This window comes from Sceloporus occidentalis, unplaced genomic scaffold, assembly GCF_023333645.1.
Source record: "Sceloporus occidentalis isolate IW3139 unplaced genomic scaffold, rSceOcc1.0.p SCAF_212, whole genome shotgun sequence".
Classification (NCBI taxonomy): domain Eukaryota; kingdom Metazoa; phylum Chordata; class Lepidosauria; order Squamata; family Phrynosomatidae; genus Sceloporus; species Sceloporus occidentalis.
Genome location: NW_028317192.1, coordinates 8677 through 32486, shown reverse-complemented (window position 1 = coordinate 32486; position 23810 = coordinate 8677). Strand labels below are relative to the sequence as shown.

The 23810-nt window shown below is 41.5% G+C and overlaps 1 protein-coding gene across 1 annotated transcript; it reads right to left on the bottom strand.

The window, feature by feature from the left end:
• Positions 1–4790: 4790 nt before the first annotated feature.
• Positions 4791–13802, bottom strand: LOC149277509 (max-interacting protein 1-like). The gene is made up of 6 exons (XM_089502772.1): positions 13730–13802; positions 12255–12375; positions 8002–8031; positions 5586–5700; positions 5142–5313; positions 4791–4954 (listed from the first exon to the last, which is right to left on the bottom strand). The coding sequence occupies exons 1-6, from the start codon at positions 13800–13802 to the stop codon at positions 4791–4793; spliced, it is 675 nt and encodes a 224-aa protein (XP_089358898.1).
• Positions 13803–23810: the final 10008 nt, after the last annotated feature.

Below are 23810 nucleotides of genomic sequence, written 5' to 3'. Positions count from 1 at the left end.
AAAGCACATGACTGCAGAATAATGGGCACTTTGCGGGGTAATTATGCTTAAGACCTGTTTGTTAAGTTACTCTTAGCTGCTCTGACCTGGTTATTGTTTGCAGATCCAGGATCCATGGACATTAAATCATTTTCAGCGTGTCCGAGTTCTGAAATAAACACCAATTCAGAATTCCTCTTCTTAAAAATTATATTTCTATATACGTTACATTTATATAGCGACCGGGGCGCCAAATAGACGTCGGAGCTAAAGATAGCAGTTGCATAGAGGGTGCATCTCGTGTTGCAGTTACCTGTTCTGTCCTAAAAGGTGACGCCATCAAATGTAACATTTTTATTTTAAGAAAAGGCGTCTAAAACACGAAAGGTGTATTTTTCCCCATTTTTTATTTTCAGCACCACAGAGAATTAGCAGAAACCTCTGAGCCTAAAATAACCCAAAGTACGGCGTTAAGATAAGGATTTGCGCTAATCTCATAAGAATTTGTGACGCAGGAGGAAATAGCTGTGTGCTGCTAAATGGTTATGCAATATTGCTGGTTTTAACCCAAATGTGGTGTCCTTGACTCACCCCGCAGGTTCCACCGCTGTGCATCCGCAGGAATCGGAAAGACAAGTAAGAGTCCGTATTGTGATCTCACCAACAGCGCATGTTCTTAGGGTCAAGTAGCTTAATATTATAACAAAGGAACATATAATTAAAGTAATTCCTCTTTACTAAAAATGTCACAATTTGCATTTTTTGTGGTGCTTAATAATCAATAATATTAATATTAGAAGCTGTGGGCTTGTCTGATGCTTTAACCAGAAATGGTAAAATATGAAGCGCAGGAATAAATATACAGAAGATTTATTAAAAAAAATAAAAATAAATCCAGGGTGTAGGAATCGTCATATTTGTGTATAGAGTGTATTAATCACATTCTTTTTCACCAAGGTATTTTTCAGTAACAAAGGTTTTTGGTACCCTAAAGACTATATATTTGCCCTTTGATGAACCCACACAAATTCTACATTATTTTCTAATACACAATTTGAAACCAATTAATAAAATTTAAAACCATAGAAACATGCAAAAAAATAGACTGCTACTCTGTAGAAGCCTATACTAAAATGTTGTTTTTGCATTTTTCTTAGAATTTCTTCTACGCGGGAGGTGCCCCTGATGAACAGTGACCCAATTTATGTTTGACAATATCCCCTGATTTTAGATATAACATATGTGTAGTGTTTATGTTCTAGAGGGCCAAATCCACACCTTTTTTCTGGCTTAAGGGGTTTTAGCGGGGGTTCTGAGCGGTGGAGGGTTATACTTTTTTACATGTAATGCTTTGAGGATCTCTTACATGTTAGGTGTGCTAGTGATATCACAATTACATCACTGAGCTCACTGTATTGGTTATTTTAGATTTCTTTTTTATTAATATTTCTTGGGGAAAACTTTTTTTCTACTTTTACAATTTGTGTGAAGAGGAAGAAATGTTTCTTTACTCCGATCTCACCTGCACTGATCACACTGTGACCGACTTGCATTGCTGATCGCAGTATGTGCGATCATCCAGCAGGTGGCGCAATTGGAGATCCCAGCAGGGTCTCGATTGACTCTGCTGGGCCGATCCTGTCCTACAGTGACACCTACTGGAAAGAAATGCCTGACTGTACGATCAGACATTCTTGTAAAAGCGTACCGGCGCTCATGCCAAGCGTCGTTACAACAATGCTGGCTTCTGCTGGCAGGGGGAGTCCAGGCTGTCAATGGAGGGACTGTACTGGTATGCTCTATGATCGCAAAGGGGTTAATTAAAAAATAAAATGCCCTGTTAATCCCTGTTGCTCTGTACGCAGGAGCTGCCATCTTGCTGCCTTCCCCTAAGGTATCTGTCAAAATAGTGTTACAGAGGGATCTGTGCGGCTGGAAACAATCTCTAGCGCTAGAGGCTCGCGCGCCGTCCGCAATGCGGGGAGAGAACAGGAAGCGGCTTACAACTTCCTGCTCGGAATGTGATGGAGCTATAGAAATAAATACGTTATGGTTGAGTACACTCACGGCTCGCTTTGTATGAACACGGATCACGCTTTACGTACTCCTCGATCTGGCGATTTTTGTGCAGCCGCCGTCACAGCCAGCTCACCCATTGGTGGGGAACAAAACATCATGTAGAAACCCTGTATTGGCGCAGTTTCCTTTAATTTAAATAAATATTTGTAAAATGAAAACATGAAAATTCCAAAAGCGAAAGAAAAACAACTATTAAAATGTTAACTGAATGGAACGTTGCTATTTTTTTTCTGTGGGAAAAGAAACTTTGCCTTAAGGAATGAAAATTAAATTATTTTGATCCTCCAAAACTGGACAGATTATTCACGCCGTTAGGAGGGAGGGGGTGCAAAAAAAAAAAAAAGCACCCACGCGTTTCTCATGTGGCTGATGTGCTCTGATCCAGTTGCCAACTTAGCTGTGGGGAGCAACTCCCATCATGCTCATCCAGCAACTGTTATTTTATCAAGTAATTAGGGATTATTTGGAATTGATTAAACTAATAAGCCGTATAGCAAGGCAGTCAGTATAACAACGTCTGTAAGTGATGCTGCAGCTGCCTTTATTCCCGGGTCGGTAAATAGCGTTTGTTTATTTGTTGGTTCTGTACATGAAATAATACAGATAAACAGATTAACATAACAAAAAAGTATTTACATTTATATATATATATAAAAAAACACTTTTTTTCCTTTATGTATAATTTTATATATATATATATATATAACACAAAGTACAATAAACATAGTATATAATAAAAATAATAAAATCTAAATTTATTGCCAAATTAATCAGGGGATCTACTTTAGCAACTATTTTGCATTCTCCAAAGGACGATTTAATTCACAGAGCTTTACTATAAGGGGTGAGAAGGAAAGTCACTTATGGCATCTCTGTTGAGGCTTGTATTTCCTAACATTTTCAAATTTTTTATTATTAAATTTTTTTTTTTATATATAAGGCACCAGCAGATTCTACAGCGAAAATACAAAATGAACAATAAAATTAAAATTTTATCTTTTCCCCCCAAAAAAACCAACCCAATTTAAATTGTGAAACAAAAAACACAATAAAAACACGGTATACGTAGTTTTGATAAAATGTATTTAATGATTTGTAAAGCTGTATAGGGGACAGGTCCACCTTAACAATGAACACAATACACACCCTATACATTCAAACTGAAATCACACCGCGATGTCACACAACTTACAAAGTTGAACGTTTCATAGTTTGACCGTGCCGCGTACAGAGAGTATACAGACATATATGTACACATGCGCGCTCATACATTGCCTGCCAACAAATTTCCAAAAGCAGGATCAGTTTTCAAAATTTCACCAGAATTTTTAAAATTTCTGTATTAATTAAAAAGGTTTTTTTTTCCCCCTGATTTCCAGGATTGTTGACATTACTATACTTTCTCCTCCACAAACAAGTGTATTAACATTTAGGGGTGAGGCCAGTGATACTGGTAAACCTACCTAAAAAAAAAAGTGAGCGTTGCGTGCAGAAAAGCATTGTGGGGGGGGGGGGGGTGTAGAAATCATATAAGTTAAAATAATTAAATTAATATATTATTTCCTACAGAAAATATATTTTTACTAATATAGGAAAAAGAGAAATAAGGGATAGTTAAATTAGAAGTTAAAAAAAAGTCGGGCGTCAGACGCATATTTTTAACTTAATAAAAAGTTAATCCTATTGAAACATGTTCACAAATATAAAACATGGTGCCTTTAAAGGAATCTAGAATGTTTCAATATGAAATTCATGTTGTCTTCATCATATTTTTGTCACAAGGCTCATTGGACCAAAAATTGTGAATTTTCTGGACATTATACCCAACGCGTTTCTCAGTCAGAACTTCTAATAGCACCAAGTGATTTTATTTTCATGGAAGCCTTCTTGATGATTTGTTTCTCATGTTCCATGAGCTTGTAACACACTCTAACGATCTTTAGGTCAATGCTTGGGTTTCCGGTACTTTCCGCTCTGCGATTGACCGAATGCCGTAGCTTTTGTGGGTTGGGAGGGAGAAGGTCTTTACAAGACGTCGGGTTGAAGAACGCACCTCTTTGTCAAAATAATTTTGAGATTAAGCCACCGGTAAAAGAGCAGATGTCGATTCGGAAGCAGTTCTACTTTGTAGTGAACTGGCCTCAACAACGTTCTTTCTACTTGGCATTGAGGAATGACCCACCGGCATGTCTGGTAACCCAAATGGTTTATTCCCTTAACATTTTTTTAGAAGAAGTAGGATTTCTGAAAGACGAGTCCAGGGTTGTGTCTGGACTCTACTACAAGGCATGCTGGTAACACTTGATTGGTGTCATCTTCATAGCAGTCTGAAAACCCAACGAGAAAGCTTCACGAGAGAAGGCAAGCACAAGCGAATGGAAGCATATGTTACCATCACAGGGTCATATCGGCGTTAAAGATCCTTACATTGTAGGGAAGTTCAAATATGATAAGGAAGCACTTGGGTCATACCAACATCCAACAACGGGGGTATCGCATGATTTTTGTGGACCAACCTATGAATTTGGACACCAAGGATTGGGAAGAGTTTTTTTGGTCCACCAAGCAGAATGATAATTCCCAACGACAACCCAACACGGGTCATAATGACAACATTACAAGAACTAAGGTTGAACTCCAAAGCAGCTCTCGTGTTCTAGATCCAAATTGTCTACCAGCAGGAAGCCCGTTTCCTCCGACTTCCTGGATTTGTAGACGGGTCAAGGTTGGATCTATGCTGTGAAGGCAAGCCGTAGGCTGGAACTGGCGTAACCCTCGTCAGAGCCCAGACTCTGCATGCTACTGTGGTCATCCAAGTCACTGATACTGGTGCTACTATTGCTGTCCACGTCCAAGTGGGAGAATTCTGTGCTTTCTACGTCCACCTCGATCTCCTCTGTAAAAAAAAAAATTAAAAAAAAAAAAATAATCAAATAAACATTTTTTTTTTTTTATTAAGGTTCTTTTTCTGTTTTTATTGATGATACTAAAGAGTCAATAAGATTTTGGAACAATAAGCCAATCCTAGCTTGTACCCCTACCCGTCACCACACTTACACACTAACCCAAGAAGCGGCACGTACCTCGTTCGGAGTCCGATCTGTCGGAGGAATTGTTTGATCCTATGCTATCTGTTCGTGTCCGCTCAGACTCTGGACAACCTTGGAGCTGCTCCAGTCTTCTCTTAAGAAACCTCTGCTCTCGCTCCAAGATCTCCAGCTGGTGTTGTCCTCTACGAGCGGAATCTTCAAGTTTCTGCAGGACAAGAAGAGGAATTATAACCCACCACAAAAGAAAGGTCTCCCATCAGTACTGTATCAACGTAAGTCACTTAATAATACTTAAAAAGTATTCTTATCACCATAGCAACCCGTGAACCATACCATGGGTTGCTATAATTATATTAAAAAAATAATCACTATTAAAAACTTTTATAATTGCTGAAAGTTCAGGCACGTGCCCATGTGTGGCTGAGGATCGTGAGTTGTCCGCTAGACGGTAGGACGCGAGATAAAAGCCGCTCGTACCTTGATATGCGACTTGGCCTTGTTAAGAAGTCCTAGCGTGGTGTGCCGGGTGTTGTCGGATTCTAGGGGGATAAGGTCTTTTAAACGTTCTAAACACAGTCGTAGATGAGCCCTCCTGGAAAACAGCAAGCAAATAAAAGGGTTTAGGTTACACAACCCGGAAGCCTCTTCATGAATAATAATACATTGAAGGGGGTGTTTAATGGTTGAGCACCTAGATCCCCAGATGTATTACCTAGAACAATCAATGAAAAAGGAACGGCAAGGTTATGCAATTCCGGCTGCATTCGCTTTTCCTGTAGGAGTAGTTGATACTGTTACCAACTCAGAGATACTTGAGAACAGGGAAGGGCCACACGGTTCCCGTCTAATGTTATAAACTCATACTGTTAGATTTTATGGTTTGCAAAACATGGAGCTCTCCAGTTCTCCGTAACTACAATTCCTTTCCCCTGGATTATAGGACTGGTAGTCCAAGAACAGCTGGAGAGCCCTCAGGTTTTCTATTCTCGCCTTTCAGCCATCACTGACTTTATCTGGATAAAAAGACATAGAAGCAGAACGAAGCAGCTCGGAACCTCCATCCATTATTTTATCTCTTTAATGATTGTATCCAAGTAACTCTCCAGACAATGTTGAACTACAAATCCCACGATCCTTTGCCAGCCTACCTAATCATCTATCTAGATGATAACCTACTAGGGGTTCTTTGTGTGCCCCCCCCCCATAACTACAGGAACAACATTCCGGATATAACTTTACATTAAATTGGCAAATTGCTACATACTGTATAATCACAAGTTACACAGAACCCGCAGGCAGATCGGCCCCATCCGGCCCCCGTCTGGTCGCCCGTTTCTCCTGCTGTAAAGACTCAAACCTTAATCAGTCGTTGGCCTCGTCTTAGATTCAGGAGCCGGATGTCTATCCCATGCATGTTTAATACCCTCACTGTATTACCCTCTACACCTCTGCTGAGAGGCTGTTCCATTTATCGAGATTCAGGAGCCGGATGTCTATCCCATGTGTGGTTAAATGTTTTTTAGAAGCTTATAAAAGTCTAGCCCAGAAACGACTCTTACAAAGTGCCGATTTGTTAATCTGGGTTTCCATGCCGACTAAACGCAGCTAAAACGACCGATAAAGACTTTATCTCCTAACTGCACGTAATCTGCAGACACGAACACTCTGTGACCCGGGATACCCCGTCCTGACGGCACAACATGTTTCACATTATTTTTGGACTAACCGCATTTTTCTATTTTTACTGAGATCACAAAAAACCACAGGGGAGAAAACAAAAAAAGTTCCTCCCCTCCTGACTGCTCGGGATTTGCTGCCGGGACACCGAAAATACTGAGTTAGAAGTTTTATTTAACTCCATTATTATCACACCGTCTGCGGTCAGAAAAACTCAGTCACAGAAGTCTTCCTGACGTCCTGTATACAGTAATATAACCCCCCCAGCGCTGTATATAGTAATAACCCCCCCCAGCGCTGTATACAGTAATAAAACCAGCCCTTCTAATTGTTACAAATTGTTAATTAATCGCCGATGTGTTATAAAAACAATGGTCTATTGATGACCCTTTGAAGCACACAGCAGTGGACATTCGTCTGGAACCCAAACAGTTAATCCAATCTGCTTTTAAATGCCTGGGTTTTTTATGTCCCCACAAAAAAGAAATGTTCTGAAGTGACATTAACCTGCTGTTATGTTATTAAGGCATTTCAACCAATCACTGCACTGAGCGAACTCCCTCGATGGACCTTTAACCCTGACCCCACTCCTAATGCACTGTCCCACACTCTGCCCTAGACCCTCACAGCTGGGGGCTGTTATTTTTGTAATAGTCGATGTTAATTGTTTATGGATGACTTGCTTTAAAGGTGCTGTTCCACCAACTCTGCTGAATTAAAACACAATATGGGATACAAGGCGTTAGATAAGTGGAACAGCCTCCCAGCAGAAGTGGTAGAGGGTAATACAGTGAGGGTATTAAGCATGCATGGGATAGACATACGGCTCCTGAGTCTAAGACGAGACCAACAACTGATAAAGGTTTGAGTCTTTACAGCAGGAGAAACGGGCGACCAGACGGGGGCCGACCTGCTGGCAGATTATATGTTTTTACAGTGAAATCCCCCAAAAATAATTATTTCATCACATAAAATTCCCCCTCATTTATAATATTTTCAGGGTATGTTTAACAAACGGTCACTGATAGGCTGCTGCCAATAAAAAAAATTCAAATTGTGTCCCGAGGATAAAATTTCTTAGATATTTTCATTAATTTCAACATTTTACAAAAAAATACAATGTTAAAGAGGTGAACCCACGCAAATAACAGCAATTACCCAAATCTAAACAAAATTATGCCTACAGACCGTTCTGAGGTTTGTAAAAGTCACTTACCGATTTTTTTCCAGCTCATTGTGCGTTGATCTGAAATTACAAAAAAATAAAAAAAAAACAATTATTATTAGTTTTGCATCACAGGATATGCATCAAAAAATTAAAAAACAAATCAGACACAAAATCTTTTTTCTTCTTTAAAGATTAATTTATTACAAAATGAAAACCAATAAAATAAGAATTGCATGATAAAAAAATAATTTTAGAATAACATATTTAGTAAAAAAATATATATATATTTAGTAATAATTTTAAAATATTAAATTAATTTAATATTTAATTATCACATTATCAATGAAATTTGTGCTTAAGGTTTTCTTTTACAGTTAAAGACTTTAATTGGAAGTAGATGGTTGTTAACGGTTTGGGGAGATTTTTTGTTTTTGAGAAGCGGATCGGAGAATTAGTGTAGTAATCACATTTTGCAGAATAAAGTTCATTTGAGGACAAGAATACTCCGCGCGGGGGGGGGGGGGGGGGGCTGGAGTATGTTCTCAGCCTCCACGTGCATCACCGAAAATAACTCTTTTAACCTTCACCGCGAGACTCCTCGGGCAATAAAGTGTTGAAATTACATAAAACAAAATAAAATATATTAACCCCCCCCCAAAAAAAACCCACTAGATTTCTTCTTGTAGAAAAGCGAGATTAATTCCAAATCTCCCATCTGGAATTTAATCCCCCCCCATGAGTTTTCCCATTAACCCCTTAGATATCCAATATATTTAAACACGCGTGGGACAGGCATTTGGCCCCTGAATCCGAGCCGACACCAGCGACCGATTAAGGTTTGAGTCAAACGGGCAGACCAGACGGGCCGAATGGGGCCGATCTGCCGGCAGGTTCTAGGTCTCTCTTGGTGGACACGCCGTGGAATGTCATCAATAGAACGATTAATGCGGGGAATTTCAGAACGGCGCAACTGTGAAAGGATTCTGGCAGATATTAAATCACTAAACAGTTGCCAAGAGAATCCCAAAGTCTCCACATGTGGGGCGCCAGCTGTATTGGGATTTAGCAAAGAGCAATTGTCCTTCATTCATCTTCTTTTTTTTTTTTTGGTCATATTAACCCTTTAGGTCCAAGACCCACAACACGGCACATCACTGTCCCATACTGTGCAAAGGTATACCGAATAACGGCTTCCCCCTGCGCCCTCGGAAAGCAAACGATTAACACGCAAAACATGGCAGGGCCCCTGAAACCATCGGATGACGGGAAAAATAAAAAGTCCTTTAATGTCACCACCTTAAAATACCCTGAGATCTGAAACCCAAACAAGGACGGGATATCCTCTTCCTACTGCGGTGCGGACACAAAAGCTTTCGCTCTAAAAATAAAGGCCTCCGAAGTACATGCCGATTATAGATTTCTGCCCTATATATACACACACACACACATACATATATATATATATATATATATATATATATATATATATATATATAATATATATATATTATACATATACACATATACACACACACATATATATATATATATGGTCCCAATAGATTCCTGCGTTGGGAAAGAAATACTCAGCAAGCAGACTAGATTCTGCCGTCGAATTCTATATTTCTATCCAGAGTTAAGAGTCATAAAACAACGAAGACAAACTCAAAAATGACAGAAGAGCGTAGGCAGCGGTAACATTTTAGGGGTAAACTACATGGGTCTCATCTTAGACCCAGCAGCCAATCATCTGCAGTCTAGTTTTATATAGTATTGTTTGTTAAACTGTGTGCAACAATGTTACACATTTTAAGCTTAAACAATAGCGGATTTGGGCTCTGCTACTGAAAGGGTGGTAGATAAATAGAACAGCTTCCCATCAGAAGTGGTAGAGGCTTATGTGCATGTGACCAGGCAGACTAGATGAGCCAAATGGGCCTTATCTATGGGTCTATGTTTCTATTTTCTCACACTATCTACCCTCTCCCTACACTCCCTTCTCACTAGCTACCCTCTCCCTATCGCCCCTTCACACTAGCTACCCTCTCCCTACCGCCCCCCTTCATACTAGCTACACTCTCCCTACCCCCCCCCTTCTCACCAGCTACCCTCTCCCTACCGCCCCCTTCTCACTAGCTACCCTCTCCCTACCCCCCTTCTCACTAGCTACCCTCTTCCTACCCCCCCCTTCTCACTGTCTACCCCAGGGGTGTCACTGTGAGAAAATATGGCCTTTAATAAAATATGCAGATTAAAATAAAGTAAATGACACAAAACCTTTACTTTTCCTCTCACTGATTTCTGGGCCTAGAAAGTTTTGTGACTACAAATTCAGGACTCAGGATAATTAAAAATGAAATAGTTCTATTTATTCTAGGGATGCACCAAAATGAAAATTCTGGACCAAAACATTCATGGTTCACTTAGCCAAAACCAAAAATGACCCCCCACCTTTAAAAATAATAATAAAAACTCTCATTTTTTATAAAAGTAGGTAACACACCACAATTGGAAAAAAAATAGCAATATGACTTGGCATGATAGGAGTGTGATTGCTAACAGCAATCACACTCCTATCATACCCAGGCAGCCAGTACATGCTGGTACAGGGTGGCTGTAAGTGATGTTTCAGCATGTACTGGCTGACTTGGCGTGATGGGAGTGTGGTTGCTGGCGGCGGTCGCAGTCCCATCATGCCTAGGTTCCACCACTTACACATCCAACCAGTAGGTGCTGGAGCCTAGGCATGATGGGGACTGTGGTTGCTGTTGGCGGTCGCGCTCCTGTCGTGCCAAGTCGGCCAGTACATGCTGGTACAGGGGGTGCTATAAGTGATGTGCAGACCCCATACTGCTGGCAGCATCAATACACAAGGGGGCAGCTAGCTAGGTTTCAGCATGTACTGGCTGACTTGGCATGATAGGAGTGTGATTGCTAACAGCAATCACAGTCCCATCATGCCTAGGTTCCAGCACTTACACATCCATGCTATCACACACACACACACTCATTCATTCATATACTCATTCATTCACAGATTCATTCCCTCAATCACGCATACACCCTCCCCACCCCCTTACCTGCACTGCAGCTCCTCGATGCCGCTGGCAGAATTCAGCAGGGGGCGCGGCCTCCCTCTGCGTTCTCTGGTACTGCACAGAGGAAGCAGGATGTGATGTCACGTGAACTCTGCTGGGTTCCGCTTCCTCTGTGCAGTACAGAAGACCCTCCCACAGGTAAGTAGCAGGGCTCTTGTTGTAGCAGGGCTCGAGGTGCGGAGGTCTCGCGGGCTGCATTTGCTGCGTTTCTGTTGGGGGGGTTCCTACGGCCCTGGGGGGGGGGATTTCTTCATTATCGGTCCCCCCCGCATGAGTTACTGGGGGGGATCTGTCCCCCCCGGTTCCTATGCCCATGTCTACAAGATTTCACTCGAGCTGCCCCATATCTCTGGAATATACTCCCAAGGAACCTTCAGCATTCACCCTCCCTCCCGACATTCAAGAAACATCTAAAAACCCACTTCTTCAGAGAAGCCGCACCATCTTAGCTGCTAGAACTTCCTTGTCATCGATACAACCACAACACTACCTCTCACCCTTTCTCTATGCCTTATGTTTGTCACCCCCATTTCCCTCTAGATTGTAAGCTTTCGAGCAGGGCTCCCTCCACCAAATGTATCGGTTTGTCTTAGTCTGTCAATTCTTGTCTTATATCCCTTGAATTTATGTATTGTATTAAGCGCTGCGTAAACTGTTGGCGCTATATAAATAAAAGATAATAATAATAATAATAATAATAATTAATCACACAAATCCTTAGCTTACTGTGTTCTGGAAATTAATGAAATAGCCGGTCTTAGTCTCTAGGAAGGCACATCTGACCAAGTGTTGTCTATAAGGGAAGGATCTTTACTGCTATGGATTCCAGACAATAGGGGCAAATGAACACCCTGAACAATGCATTTCCCAAGGTGAACGGGTATCACCAGTCATGTAAAAAATACATTTTACACGTTTATTCTTGAAATAAGTTTGAGATCCGCACAGGAAGATTGCTTTTTTATCATTTATATCGGTTATTAAGCTTTCTTGGGTGCAATACCTTTCATGGCCTTTACCTTAAGGGTGGCGCTACAGTTGGTTTGCCATTGGTTTTCTATGGACATCTTTAGCTATTTAAACAACAGCACTTCCTACAGGCTGGGAGGGGTACTGCACCCCCATTTTGTAGAATGGCCGACATTTGATTCATGAATATATATTTTATTTAACCAGTTTTATTAAGCTTTTAGAATAAGGTACCTGTTAGAGTTATTTCCAAGGTTGCTGTTGCATCGTTTAGATTTTATCCTTTTGGGTTTTAGTCTCAGCAGGTCCGGGCTCTCGGGGGATGGGAATGATGAAGCGTATCCATGTTCACACTCTGAGAATAATTAAAAAAAAAAGTATACATACGGAATTAGTGATATCTCTGAAATCATCTGTCTGCAGAACTCTCACAGTAACCCCTTCTGCTTGAAGAAGATTCAAGATTCATACCGCCATGTCTGGAAAAAACCCTCTTAAAAAAGCAAAAAGCCACAAATGTTTCTATTAAAAATCAGACGGTTATTAAAATACGTATAAAACAAACAAACAAAGAACCCAAAACCAAATATGTTGCACAGAACGCACAAGCACATGTACACACGGGCGGCATTCTCCAGGCACCATTTACTAGCCCCTATATATTTTACAGACACAAATACAGTGTCACCAAAACCAGTCCCATAAACAATCGCCCAATTAACCCCTAATGAGTATAGCCAATCGGATCATCAATAATACAAATTTACCAATTTTATGATAAACTTTATTTCCAGAGCATCTTGGCCCCATCAGGGCCACTGATCCCCAAATACTCCCTGGAACGCCACTGAAGAGACAGAAGGAGCCCCCCGAATTTAACATATTTCTACAAACTCAGTGCCAACCAGGAGCAAACAGCAGGAACATGTAATTGGTTCCCACGGTAACTGCACCACATTTAGACCTCTTCCCAAGGATCGCTCTCTCTTTCTTCAATATGGGTCCACAGGCTTTCAGATAGCGTGAAAACTTTAGTGTAATATAATAATTCCACGTCCGGATATGTTATATTATATAATTAATAAAAACAAGTGGTCTTATCACCATAGCAACCACTGGAACAGAATGGATGGAATGCAACTGCTTCCTGGACCATTCTGCTGGTTGCCATGGTAATTAGACCACCTTTCAAACTTTGCAACCAGAAGCAATTTTCATACATAATCCCCGTTGCGTCCAAATTTATAGTAAATTCATTTATGGAAATCACAGATATTTTTAATTTATTGATTTATATAGCGCCCGTCACATTCCACTGCGCCGCAACCCTGTCGCTTTAAAGCGTCCTGAGAATCCCCTTATTCAGCATCAAAATATTTGTAACGAATCAATTTGAAACATATGTAACAATTTGTATTTTTTTTTTTTAGATAGACAAAAGAAAACTAAATCAAATGGGACACTTTGTATCAATATGCTCATTCTGCTGGAGATCAAAGGGTTAATAAGAAACGTTAAGGCCACAAAAGGCATTTCGCACAAAATGCAACACACGATGGGGCGATCTGCAATCCATGCGATCAATTATTTCGCTAGCAACGTGCAGGACGCGCAAGAAGGATCCAGACAGGTCGGAAGCGAACATAAAAGTCAGAAAAAAACCCCCAAAATGTTACAATAAAATAAACAAGAAAATTGTTAGAAATTACCTCGGTCTCTTCTCTCCAAATACTCAGCCGCCTCTAACAGCCTCTGGATATTTAATAAATGCACGCCATCCATGATCCCTTTTTATATATTTAAAAAAACCCTAGTTTTTAATTAAATTAAAAACAATAAAAAAAATAAAATGAAAATTTAGAGCAAAAAAGGAAAAATAAAAAATTACTAAATTCTCAACAAAATGTTGACGTTTGGGGGAAAAAAGACTTTAAAAGGGCTCTAAGTTTGGCAGCTACAAGGGCCGTGATAGGGGTTCGAGAGCTTTTTAGTGTTGGGGAGAAAAAAAGGGGGCTGGAAATACTAATCTAGAATTATTATAAGCATATTAGAATTGATTTTGTGGGGGGGAAGGGCAGATAATTTGTGCTAAAAAGGCAAAAAATCAGGCAGGTGACATGAGTTGTAGAAGAGCTGGAGAGTCGGCTGCCTATACTGAGAGTGAGAGCTACTTTGTTTACCTCTTGCAGCAGATACAAGGGGCGGGACCCACAGACAGCCGCAGGGGCTGCTGGGAAATGTAGTTATTTCCACCCATCTGCATTGTTTTGGTTTTTAACCCTCTCTATTCCAATACAGACATAATAACTGGGAATTTTTCCGTCACAGATGCCAGATTATAAATTTGGCTCATCCGTGCCATGTAAGTATTATAAACAATCATCAGTGGACTGGGGATACTGAACCCTGCTCTCAAGAGCTGACAATCTAAAGGAAGGTCTAAAGCAAAGAGGCTTGTTTAGGTGCTTGCACATGCAACAGGTGCTGTAGTTGGACTTGCGCATGCACAGAGAGCAGCCCATGGAACTCAGCTAATGTTTTCTAGAGGAGCTGCACACCAGGACAGAGGGCCGTGGGTCACCAACCAGGACTGCCTTGTGGTCCAGGACACTTGGCAGGTATGGAAAGTTACCTGCTGGCTTCCCATGCTCTACAGGATGCATTATTATCACGCATTGATCACATATTCATGACTGTATAGTATCTCCTATATACTGCACCGTAGCACGTACAGTGCCGAGTACACGTTGGCTCCTAATGAAAACAATACACTTAAAGAATATGATGGCGCCCCAGAAATAACACTATATGTATCATTTTGAGCAAAAAGTGGCAATCCAAAGCCAAAAGCAGAGGCCCTCAGCGTCTCCGGGTCCTGAAAACTTATAATAAGCCTCTTGTGTTACTTTGTATCAGTTTAGTGTTTTCCGAACTTCCTTTGATGCCACTAAACTACAATTACAAATTTGCTACAATGTGCATAAAAAATAAATCATATTATTATACATTTACAATTTCAATGAACAACAAGTAAAATCCATATTTAACCCTCTATTCCACTACCACAAAGGGTTAATTGCTGGCCTGGATTGACACTGTGGCTTTAAATGACATCACCAGACTCCAGCAATCTGAATTATCAGGACACGCCCCTCCAGCGCTGGGCTCAGCAACGCATGACATCATCCTTCGGCACGCGCTGATTGGTGGATAAGTGCATGGTTTACCACACCTTCTGGGTAGCCGTCCAATAGCAAATAAGAGATTGTCTACATGTGGAAACCATGTGTGTGCCCAGGAAGTGCAAATCAGGTGATACAGCAGCTGTGTGTACCCCGGCACATCCGCACACACACTCGTTACACGCGTGGGCCAGGTCACACGTGTCTGTTTACACGCACCGGCTACTTAATTGTTTGTTTTTAAAACAATATGTGTTTTCTGCAAATCATCAAAAGTTTTTAAACAAAACCACACATTATGAGTCAATAAATCTGTAAAAAATCTGAATTTGTACATTTATTTCTATAGCGCCAGCAGATTCCGTAGCGCTGTTACAACATTTAACAAAGACAATTCAAAATGACAATAACAGAAACTCTCAAGACATACGAGTACAGAAGAAGAGGGCCCTGATCTTATGAGCTGACAATCTATTGGTTTTGTAGACAGTAAACAGTATGTTGCTATGGGTTACCCTTGTTGTGTCACCCTGGGGTCTCTAACTATCTATGTTTACTGTAAATGCGTTGATTTGAAAATAACCCTTTGTTATCTGGTCGCTGTTATACTGTCCGGCCAGCTGTTTTGATAGAATATTGTCTTGTGATATATATCGCTATGACAACCGGGGCATACACAGCAATTTTGGTGCTAATAGCGGTGCAATTGCCATAAGAGCCAATGGAGAGTCCTGGGCTTCAGCACTTTTAACGCTCTGAATACGTGAATGTGACCCCCCAGAGACAGTAACCGGGTGATCACAGGGCAGACAGCGTCACGTGGGAACATCTGTGCGGCAACAACTCCCAGCACTCTTTACCACCATTGAGCTTGAATTCCATGAAATGGAAGGAAACGGGTCTCTGAATAATGTTATAGGTTCAGTTTTTTTAACTTTATTTGGCATGTACAGATTGATACATACATGTAAAGCCATGTGCATTCACTGACTTACATGCGTACAGTACACGGGATTAGGATGGGGTGATACCCCACGATCAGTAGCTAAGTATCACCTCATCTGGTTGGCTGCTCAATGTACTCACAGTGTATGTGAGCTAAATATGTTACGTGAGATCCTTGGTAAGTCTGAGGAGGCCTGGTTATTGTGAGCGGGCCCTGGGTCTATGGGAGCCGGCCCTGGGTCAGCGTCCTGGATCAGTGTCCCTGGTTAGCTACTTGCCTCGACTTACTGTGAGTGACCCGGGCTCTGCAGGTGTCTGGGGCAGACAGCCCCCCCCCCCCCTCCAAACCAAGCTCTCTTTGTTTTTGCCACATTGTGCAGTTATTAGCCCCGGCCTCACACATCACTAATCCTTTGTTACACAAAATGAAGTTCCCAGAAACCTCTCAGCAAGGAGACCCCCCCCTCACCCCCCAACCAGGAGATCAGCGACTCCCATCACACAGGAGCAACCTGCGCACATCAGTGCCGAGTATCACTCTGCAGCATCAGACAGCAATACAAACCACATCCAACATCTATGTGTGCGAGTCCTGCGCCCCCCACATACCCCCGCAGACTGCCCCTAGCAGCCCCCTCAGCACCTGGTAGAGTGCCCCCTAGCCCCCCACAGACAGACATGGGCAGACTGCCCCCTCCTAGCCCTGTCTGGCTGGCATCAGACTGACAATAGCCCAGTGTGCTCGCATCCCTCCTACCCCCCCCCCCTTACTCCTTTGTTTTACCCCTTGCCCCGGGCACCGTGCCCCCCCCAACCGATCATCGCCCCCCAAACTTACTTTTCCTGTCCTGCTCCGCTCGCTCCAGGTACCTGGCGGCCTCCAGCAGAACCTGCACGTTGTCCAGGAAAGAGGTGAAATGCCCCAGGGCATCCTCCTCCTGCCCCAGGAGCTGTGTAAGGGGGCATCGGGGCACCTGCGGGTGATCAGCGCATGTGTCCATGAAATCCTCCCGGGGTCCCGGCTCCCTGCTCAGCCGACCTCTCATCACGCCTGCCGGGGGTGTTCTGGGGTCTCCGTGGCCCCTCCGTGCACTTTATCTGCTGCTGCCGATGAATAGAGCCGCGGACTCCGCATCGGTCCTAGCGCCGCCGGATTCCTCCTGCCCCCCCTTAGCACACGATTACCGCCAGAGAACTGGTTTAACCGCCTGTTGCCCAGTAAAGCAGTCAGTCCCACCTAGCAACCGGCGCTGGAGATTAAATTAACGCAATTAGTCATTCATCAACATCTTTTATCCCCGGGTTCCTATCAATACTCCGCTGAATACAATGTAACACTCTTCGCACACTTTCCCTGCCTTTGGCCCTTTAAACATCCTGTCCCCGGTGATGTAATAACTATATGACATCACGATCCAGCGTATCAAGGGGGATCTAGTCAGGGCAGCGGCTCCCAGATTTTCATACATTTAAGCAGCCTTTAAATATCTATTCATGTTTAAAATTAAATATCGATAGCTATAAATCTAAAAAGTCATTTTCTAAGACACAAAATTAAGGTACGCCGTTTGAGTGCCACCAGTGGAATAAAGCACTAATAAATTAATTATATATATATATATATGTATATATATATATATATATATATATACATATATATATATATAATATATTATATATTATATATAATAAATAATATATATATAATATATAAATAATATTGCAAACTCATTTAAATACTTTAATAAGAAGGTTTGGAAATATATATTTCCTGCGCGATGTTTTTTTACGATAATTCTTTATAATCTGATCCTCTAGGTTTAGATTCCGGTCTCTTGTTGTAACTTTTCTCCTCCTTTGAAATAAACGTCCCTCCTTTCTTTTGTTAAATCTCTTTCTGTATTAAGCTTCACTCTCCTCTCTCCTCTGAGCTTCTCACGTGGGCTTTGAGTTGAAGGACCAGATGCTGAGTGGGCTTCGGATTTAACTTAATGAAAGACCCCCGCAGTCCTGTAATCATATCCATATTTACTAAACCATGAAAAAAACCCGGGGCGGCCATCAGTGGGGTAAAACCCACCAATGGACCCCGTCTGCATGCGGCCCATGTCTTCTGTAACCGGTGCTGGACTCATGTAACGTCCGCAAATGTCTGTTCAGAATGTTACTTATCTGCTACATTTTAACCCCATGAACAGAAAGACGATACGCCGTGCATGTGTTTTAACCCCTAAAGTGTTAGAGATTAGACAAAAATATATACAGAATAAGTAACAGAACATCAACTTCTCAAGAAGTTCTGCATCAGCTTAGGTCGTTCAGTTTCTCAAACTGCTCAGTAAATGGCGTTCTCTTCCCGGAGCTCCCGTCATGTGCAGAGGATTAAAATCTCACATGCACCATTTAACCCTCTCATACCAGAAGCCAATGAGGGATGTTTTAGTGATTTTGCTCATAAAGGGTTAAGTCGGTCACAGCTTTTCTCTGCAGAAAAGCTCATTACTAATCCTTTTGTAGAAGGCCTGTCATCTCCTTCTGTCCCGACTACAGTCTGGAGGGACAATACTGGCAGCGCACAATGTCCCCGCAACCCGCCGGAATCCCTTCCAACTCACGCACAGCTGCCGGGGTCCCTGTAACCCCCTCCCCCGAAAGATTTCTATATATATATATAAAAAATACATTTTTGGGTCAAACGTACAGGCGCTTAGTCTGCGGAGTCTCGGGAGTTTGGATGCAAAAAAATGGTTTATGATTCCAAAAGTAATAATAATCAGCTTATTTTGTAAGGAATATTTAGGTTTATGGTTAAGAAAGTGTTAAACTCTAAACGTATTCTTACACAAAATATGGATAACGTCGGATCAGCCGAGAGATAATGGCGTCTGTAGTCAGGGTTCAGAGATTTTAAAAGATGTAAAGTTGCATAAGCTTTGGGGACCTCGGAGGTCTCTTCGTCGACTATTTTATTAGGAGGGTAGTAGATCACTAGTACAACTTCCCAGCAGAGGTGGTAGAGGGTAATACAGTGTGGGAATTGAAACATGCATGGGATAGACGCACGGCTCCTGAACCTAAGCAGCTCATACCAACAACCTCTCCTGATTTTTTGCACCTGCATATATTTTTGTCGCAGCTTTAAGGTGGCATCTGGTAAGAGAGGCCGGTGCGCACTACTCAGCAGGTCGCTTCCGGTGACGCTTGTGGTTATTCTAATATTATGTTAAATAACGCCGGGGATGGCGCCCTTACCCAGATCTCCACGGTGCCGGTTATTACTTGGGTGGGGTGTCAGCCTGCAGCCCTACGTAGGTAGCAATTGGGGCTCAGCAATGAAAGGGTTAAAAAAATAAATTTTTCATGATTTCAGTCCCGATGAATTTACTTGTTTTTGTTTTTGTTGCTATTATTATTATTATTATTATTATTATTATTATTATTATGGTACTATTATTGTTATTAATTGTTATCATTATTATTATTAATATTATTATTTAATTATCATATTATTATTATAATCATTATAAGTATTATTATTATTACTACTACTAATAATAACAATATTAATAATAATAATAATTTGTATCATCTGGCATTTTTACGTTAACCTATCTGTTTAGGGGTGCTGGGGAGTGAGGTTGGGGGGGGTAGATATTAACCCTTTTGTCTCGTGTTCTGTTCTGTTGAGACTTTAAAACACTCCAAAGAAAACTGTAATGTTTGTGTCTGGGGCTCCCCTTTTCTGATAATTGTCCCAATAAACATACGCGATGCTCAGGAAACCGGGGGGGGGGTGCGTCCGGCAATCGCCACCTTACACCTGAGGACTTATAATATTATTAACCCTTTATTGCCCATCAAACAGATCCGATTGCAGGGGCTCAGTAATAGCAGCAGTCAAATGGTTCTAATAACGGTTGTTATGGAAACCGTGATTTATCTGGAGGTAAAGATATTCTGAAGGAAGACACCTGTATTCAAGTAGGGATCCCAGCTGTGATATAGCAAGGAGAAAAGCACTAATCGGGCCGCTCAGCTATCATTAAATCAGAGGAGAATATGAAGGAGTCGGCTGCAGACTGTGTCACCCCGTTATCTGCCCCTTCACCCCGAGACTGTGGTAAAAAACCCTGATGATGTCATAAGCGGGCCCCGTCTGCTCCCCTTTTCCCGCAGTGCCCGCTAAACTCCCCACAGTTGCTAGGACTGCCGACAGCTGGGACGTAAGCCCAGTGAGGATGGCATTTGCCTGGAAATTCAGGAATGTCAGGCACTATGGATGAAAAACCCGTTGTACAGCGCTGCGGAATATGACGGCGCTATATAAACAATAAATATATAATAATAATACATTTTGTACTGCGCTGCAGAATATGACGGCGCTATATAAACAATAAATATATAATAATAATACATTTTGTACTGCGCTGCGGAATATGATGGCGCTATATGAACAATAAATATATAATAAATGAGAAGATAGCGCCGGCGCTATTAAGCTGCGTAAACCTGTCGCGGTTATTTGGCGATCACAGAACGTTCCGGCTGCTTTCACCTCCGTCAGGTGTCCGGAGCTGCCGTCTGTGCCGCACCTGCTCCAGTGTCCTCCTTTCTTCTCCCCTCACCTGCTCTCCCCCCTCTCCACACCCTGCCTGAGGCCGGACCGGTGCTCGCCATCTGCCAAAGGGTAAATATTTAAAGGGACACGGAGCTGGCGGGCGGCACGCGGGGCCACCTCTGCACCCACCTGCTGCTCTGTCCCTTTAAGGAAGAACTCTCCTGCCCCCACGGGGAGGAATTTCTGCCCCAGACGGGGTATTTGCCCCAGGAGAAAAAGCTTCACAATGGAACCCTCCCTGCTAATTCACTAACAAATTAATATTATTATTGATTTACATAGCACCATCATATTCCGCAGCGATGTACAATGAGTATTATTATTATTTATTGTTTTATATAGCGCATCATACTCAGCAGAGCTGTACAATGCGTTTTATTATTATTATTATTATCATTATCTATTGTTTATTATGTATTGTTTTATATAGCGCCATCATATTCCACAGCGTTGTACAGTGGGTAAATAGGACATGACAAGTAGTGCATCAGATAACTATTTGGCCTCACAGAAGCTAAAGGAGAGCAGGGCCCGGATCAAAGAGCTTACGATCTAAGGTTTCGCCAGCGTTTAGAGCTGTATCAGGTAACGAGGTAGGGGGGTCGGTGGGATCTCATGTTATATAGAAGCCGTTTGGGACTCCTGTCTGATCCTCGGACACACGGCTGGCTTTGCTGGGAGAAAGTGCCTCGTTTTAACTACTCCGTGGCGGACAGGTGTGCCGGCGGTTGGTGATCAGATAAGAGGTTAAAATTATCTTAAAAACCCTCTTTATTCCATTAATTCCTTAATCTTGAGATAAGTCCAGGTTCCCAAACACCTGCCAACCATTCCTCATCTGCTCCAGCCAGGGACTCCCTACCATTGTACAGCGCTGCGGAATATGATGGAGCTATATAAAACAATAAATAATAATAATGTGATTATCGTTTACTTCTAAAGCACCAACAAATTGCGTAGCGCGGTACAATGGGTTATTACACAGATAGTGGGGGGGTGCATTTGGGATTAACCCCCCAGCAGGGCCATTTTTAAGCTTTTTTATTGTACTTTTCCGCATCTTTCCTGTTGATTCCGTGAACTCCGTCGTATAAAAGGTATGAAGTAAGTGACATCATCGTGACAGGTAACAGTATCCTGGCCGTGATGTGGAATCTAAAGCCTCTGGTGTGTTCTGACCTCGCAGAGAAGTCACGGTGCGTGATGACATCATCGGCAGTCAGTCATTGCTCATGTCATACGGAGTCTGAGAAATATTAAAGGGCTGCTGCGCCTCCTTCCCCCGCGGCGAGGAAAAAAATCAAAGGAACAAAGAAAATTCTCAGCCAAAAAAAAAGGTGACCCCAGAGAGGCTTCTGTGATAGAGAACAAGAAACGGCCCCCGGGGTCAGCTGAGGACGCGGCGCGTGTAATACAGGCCATTCAAACACATTTTTTTTATTTAAACTTCATTTTTCCATAATAATAAATCTCAATCTTCTTCTGGAATGAATTTGGTGGATATGGATTTATTTTTGCCCATTCTCCCCCTTTTTTTGCCCATTTATTATTATAAATGGTAATGCAGCTACTAGTTATTCGGATCACCTGTGTATAAGGCGCCCCCCCCCCGGGGTGAGACTTTTTTATCCTCGAGAAATCTCCCGTACTTGAGCTGATTCTGAGACTTTTCAAATATTAACTCTTTATCAGCCCATCACACAGATTCCATGGCAGCGACTCTCTAATGGAGGCAAATAGATCCGAATGAAAACCATGACTTGTCAGGAGGTAAAGATGTTCTGAATGACCTCACCTGTATTCAAGCAGGGATTCCAGCTGTGGTATAGCAGTGAGAAAGGGACAGGTCCTGAGACCCCAAGACTGGGGTAAAAACCCCTAAGGCTTAGGGGCAAACCTATTAGATCATGTTATAAATATTTTTGTGTGAAATGAACCCTTTTCTATCAGAAATCTCTCCTGCCTCATGAGTCCTGCACCAGTCATACTACAAGAACGAAATAAGATGAAATAATGACAATACATTTTTTTAAAAAAAATGTTAGTAGATTTCAAGTTTTCTTAAAAAAATAATAAACCATTGAAAATAATATTTAGTTAGATTTTGATGATCTTTCTGGAAATGTATTTTTTTTAGAAATTACCTGATATATCAAAATTCTTCAGAATTTTTTTTGCTGAAGTGAGCGCCAGGAGATATTTAAATGTTTACTGAAAATGTTCTAGAAAACAATTATTTAATCATTGAATTGCTTATATAATATGGGTGGATATCAGGTTAATGTCTGGATAAGGAGATTAACATATTTTTTTCTGCATTAATATAGAGAAAAAATGATCTGAGAATTATATATGGAATGCAATTAAAAAAAATAAATAATTCAATGTATTTAAGACAATAATGTTATTAATTTTATGGAAAAAATCTATATACATTTAAAAATACATAAAAAAATGCACTGATATTGTGTAAAAATAATAATATTGTAATAATAAGAACAATAATAATATTTGTATTTATACCAATGATTTAATTGAATAACTTTTTATGTTTTTTTCCCCATGGAAAATTTAATAAAAATGTATAAAAAAACCCAAAAACATGTGTAAGAAACTGAGGCTTCCAAAAATTTGGCACGAGACCCTGGAAACACAAACATTTCTTTCCGCTTGTCTTTGAAGCGAGGTTCAGGAAGAGGGGGAACTCCTTGTTCTCAGAGAGGACACATTGTGACCGGTGGAAATAAAAAAATAAAAACATCCCCTTTGGCCGCCTCGTCTGACCCGATCCGGTCCGTGTCTTCAAACTGATCACTCGGCGGCCATTGTGTCAAAAAACCCAAAACAAATGGAAACCAGAAGAAAGGATCTGAAGGTTTTATCACCCAGGGGACGTGGTGTTGAGCAGTCGTTTGGCAGTGAAAGAGTTAAGAGCCTTCCTTATAGATTAGAATTCTGATGAGAATCAGTAGCCCAGATGGTCCCTTTGTAAATGGATCGGCCATTGAGAAAGGACAGAAATGGGCAACTAGTGGCCCTTTTTAA

Coding starts and splice junctions, on each gene's coding strand:
- LOC149277509 (XM_089502772.1), bottom strand. CDS start 13,802: ATGGATGGCGTGCATTTATTAAATATCCAGAGGCTGTTAGAGGCGGCT. Junction 12,376..13,729: donor TTTGGAGAGAAGAGACCGAG/GTAATTTCTAAC, acceptor AATTATTCTCAG/AGTGTGAACATGGATACGCT. Junction 8,032..12,254: donor CTTGGAAATAACTCTAACAG/GTACCTTATTCT, acceptor TTGTAATTTCAG/ATCAACGCACAATGAGCTGG.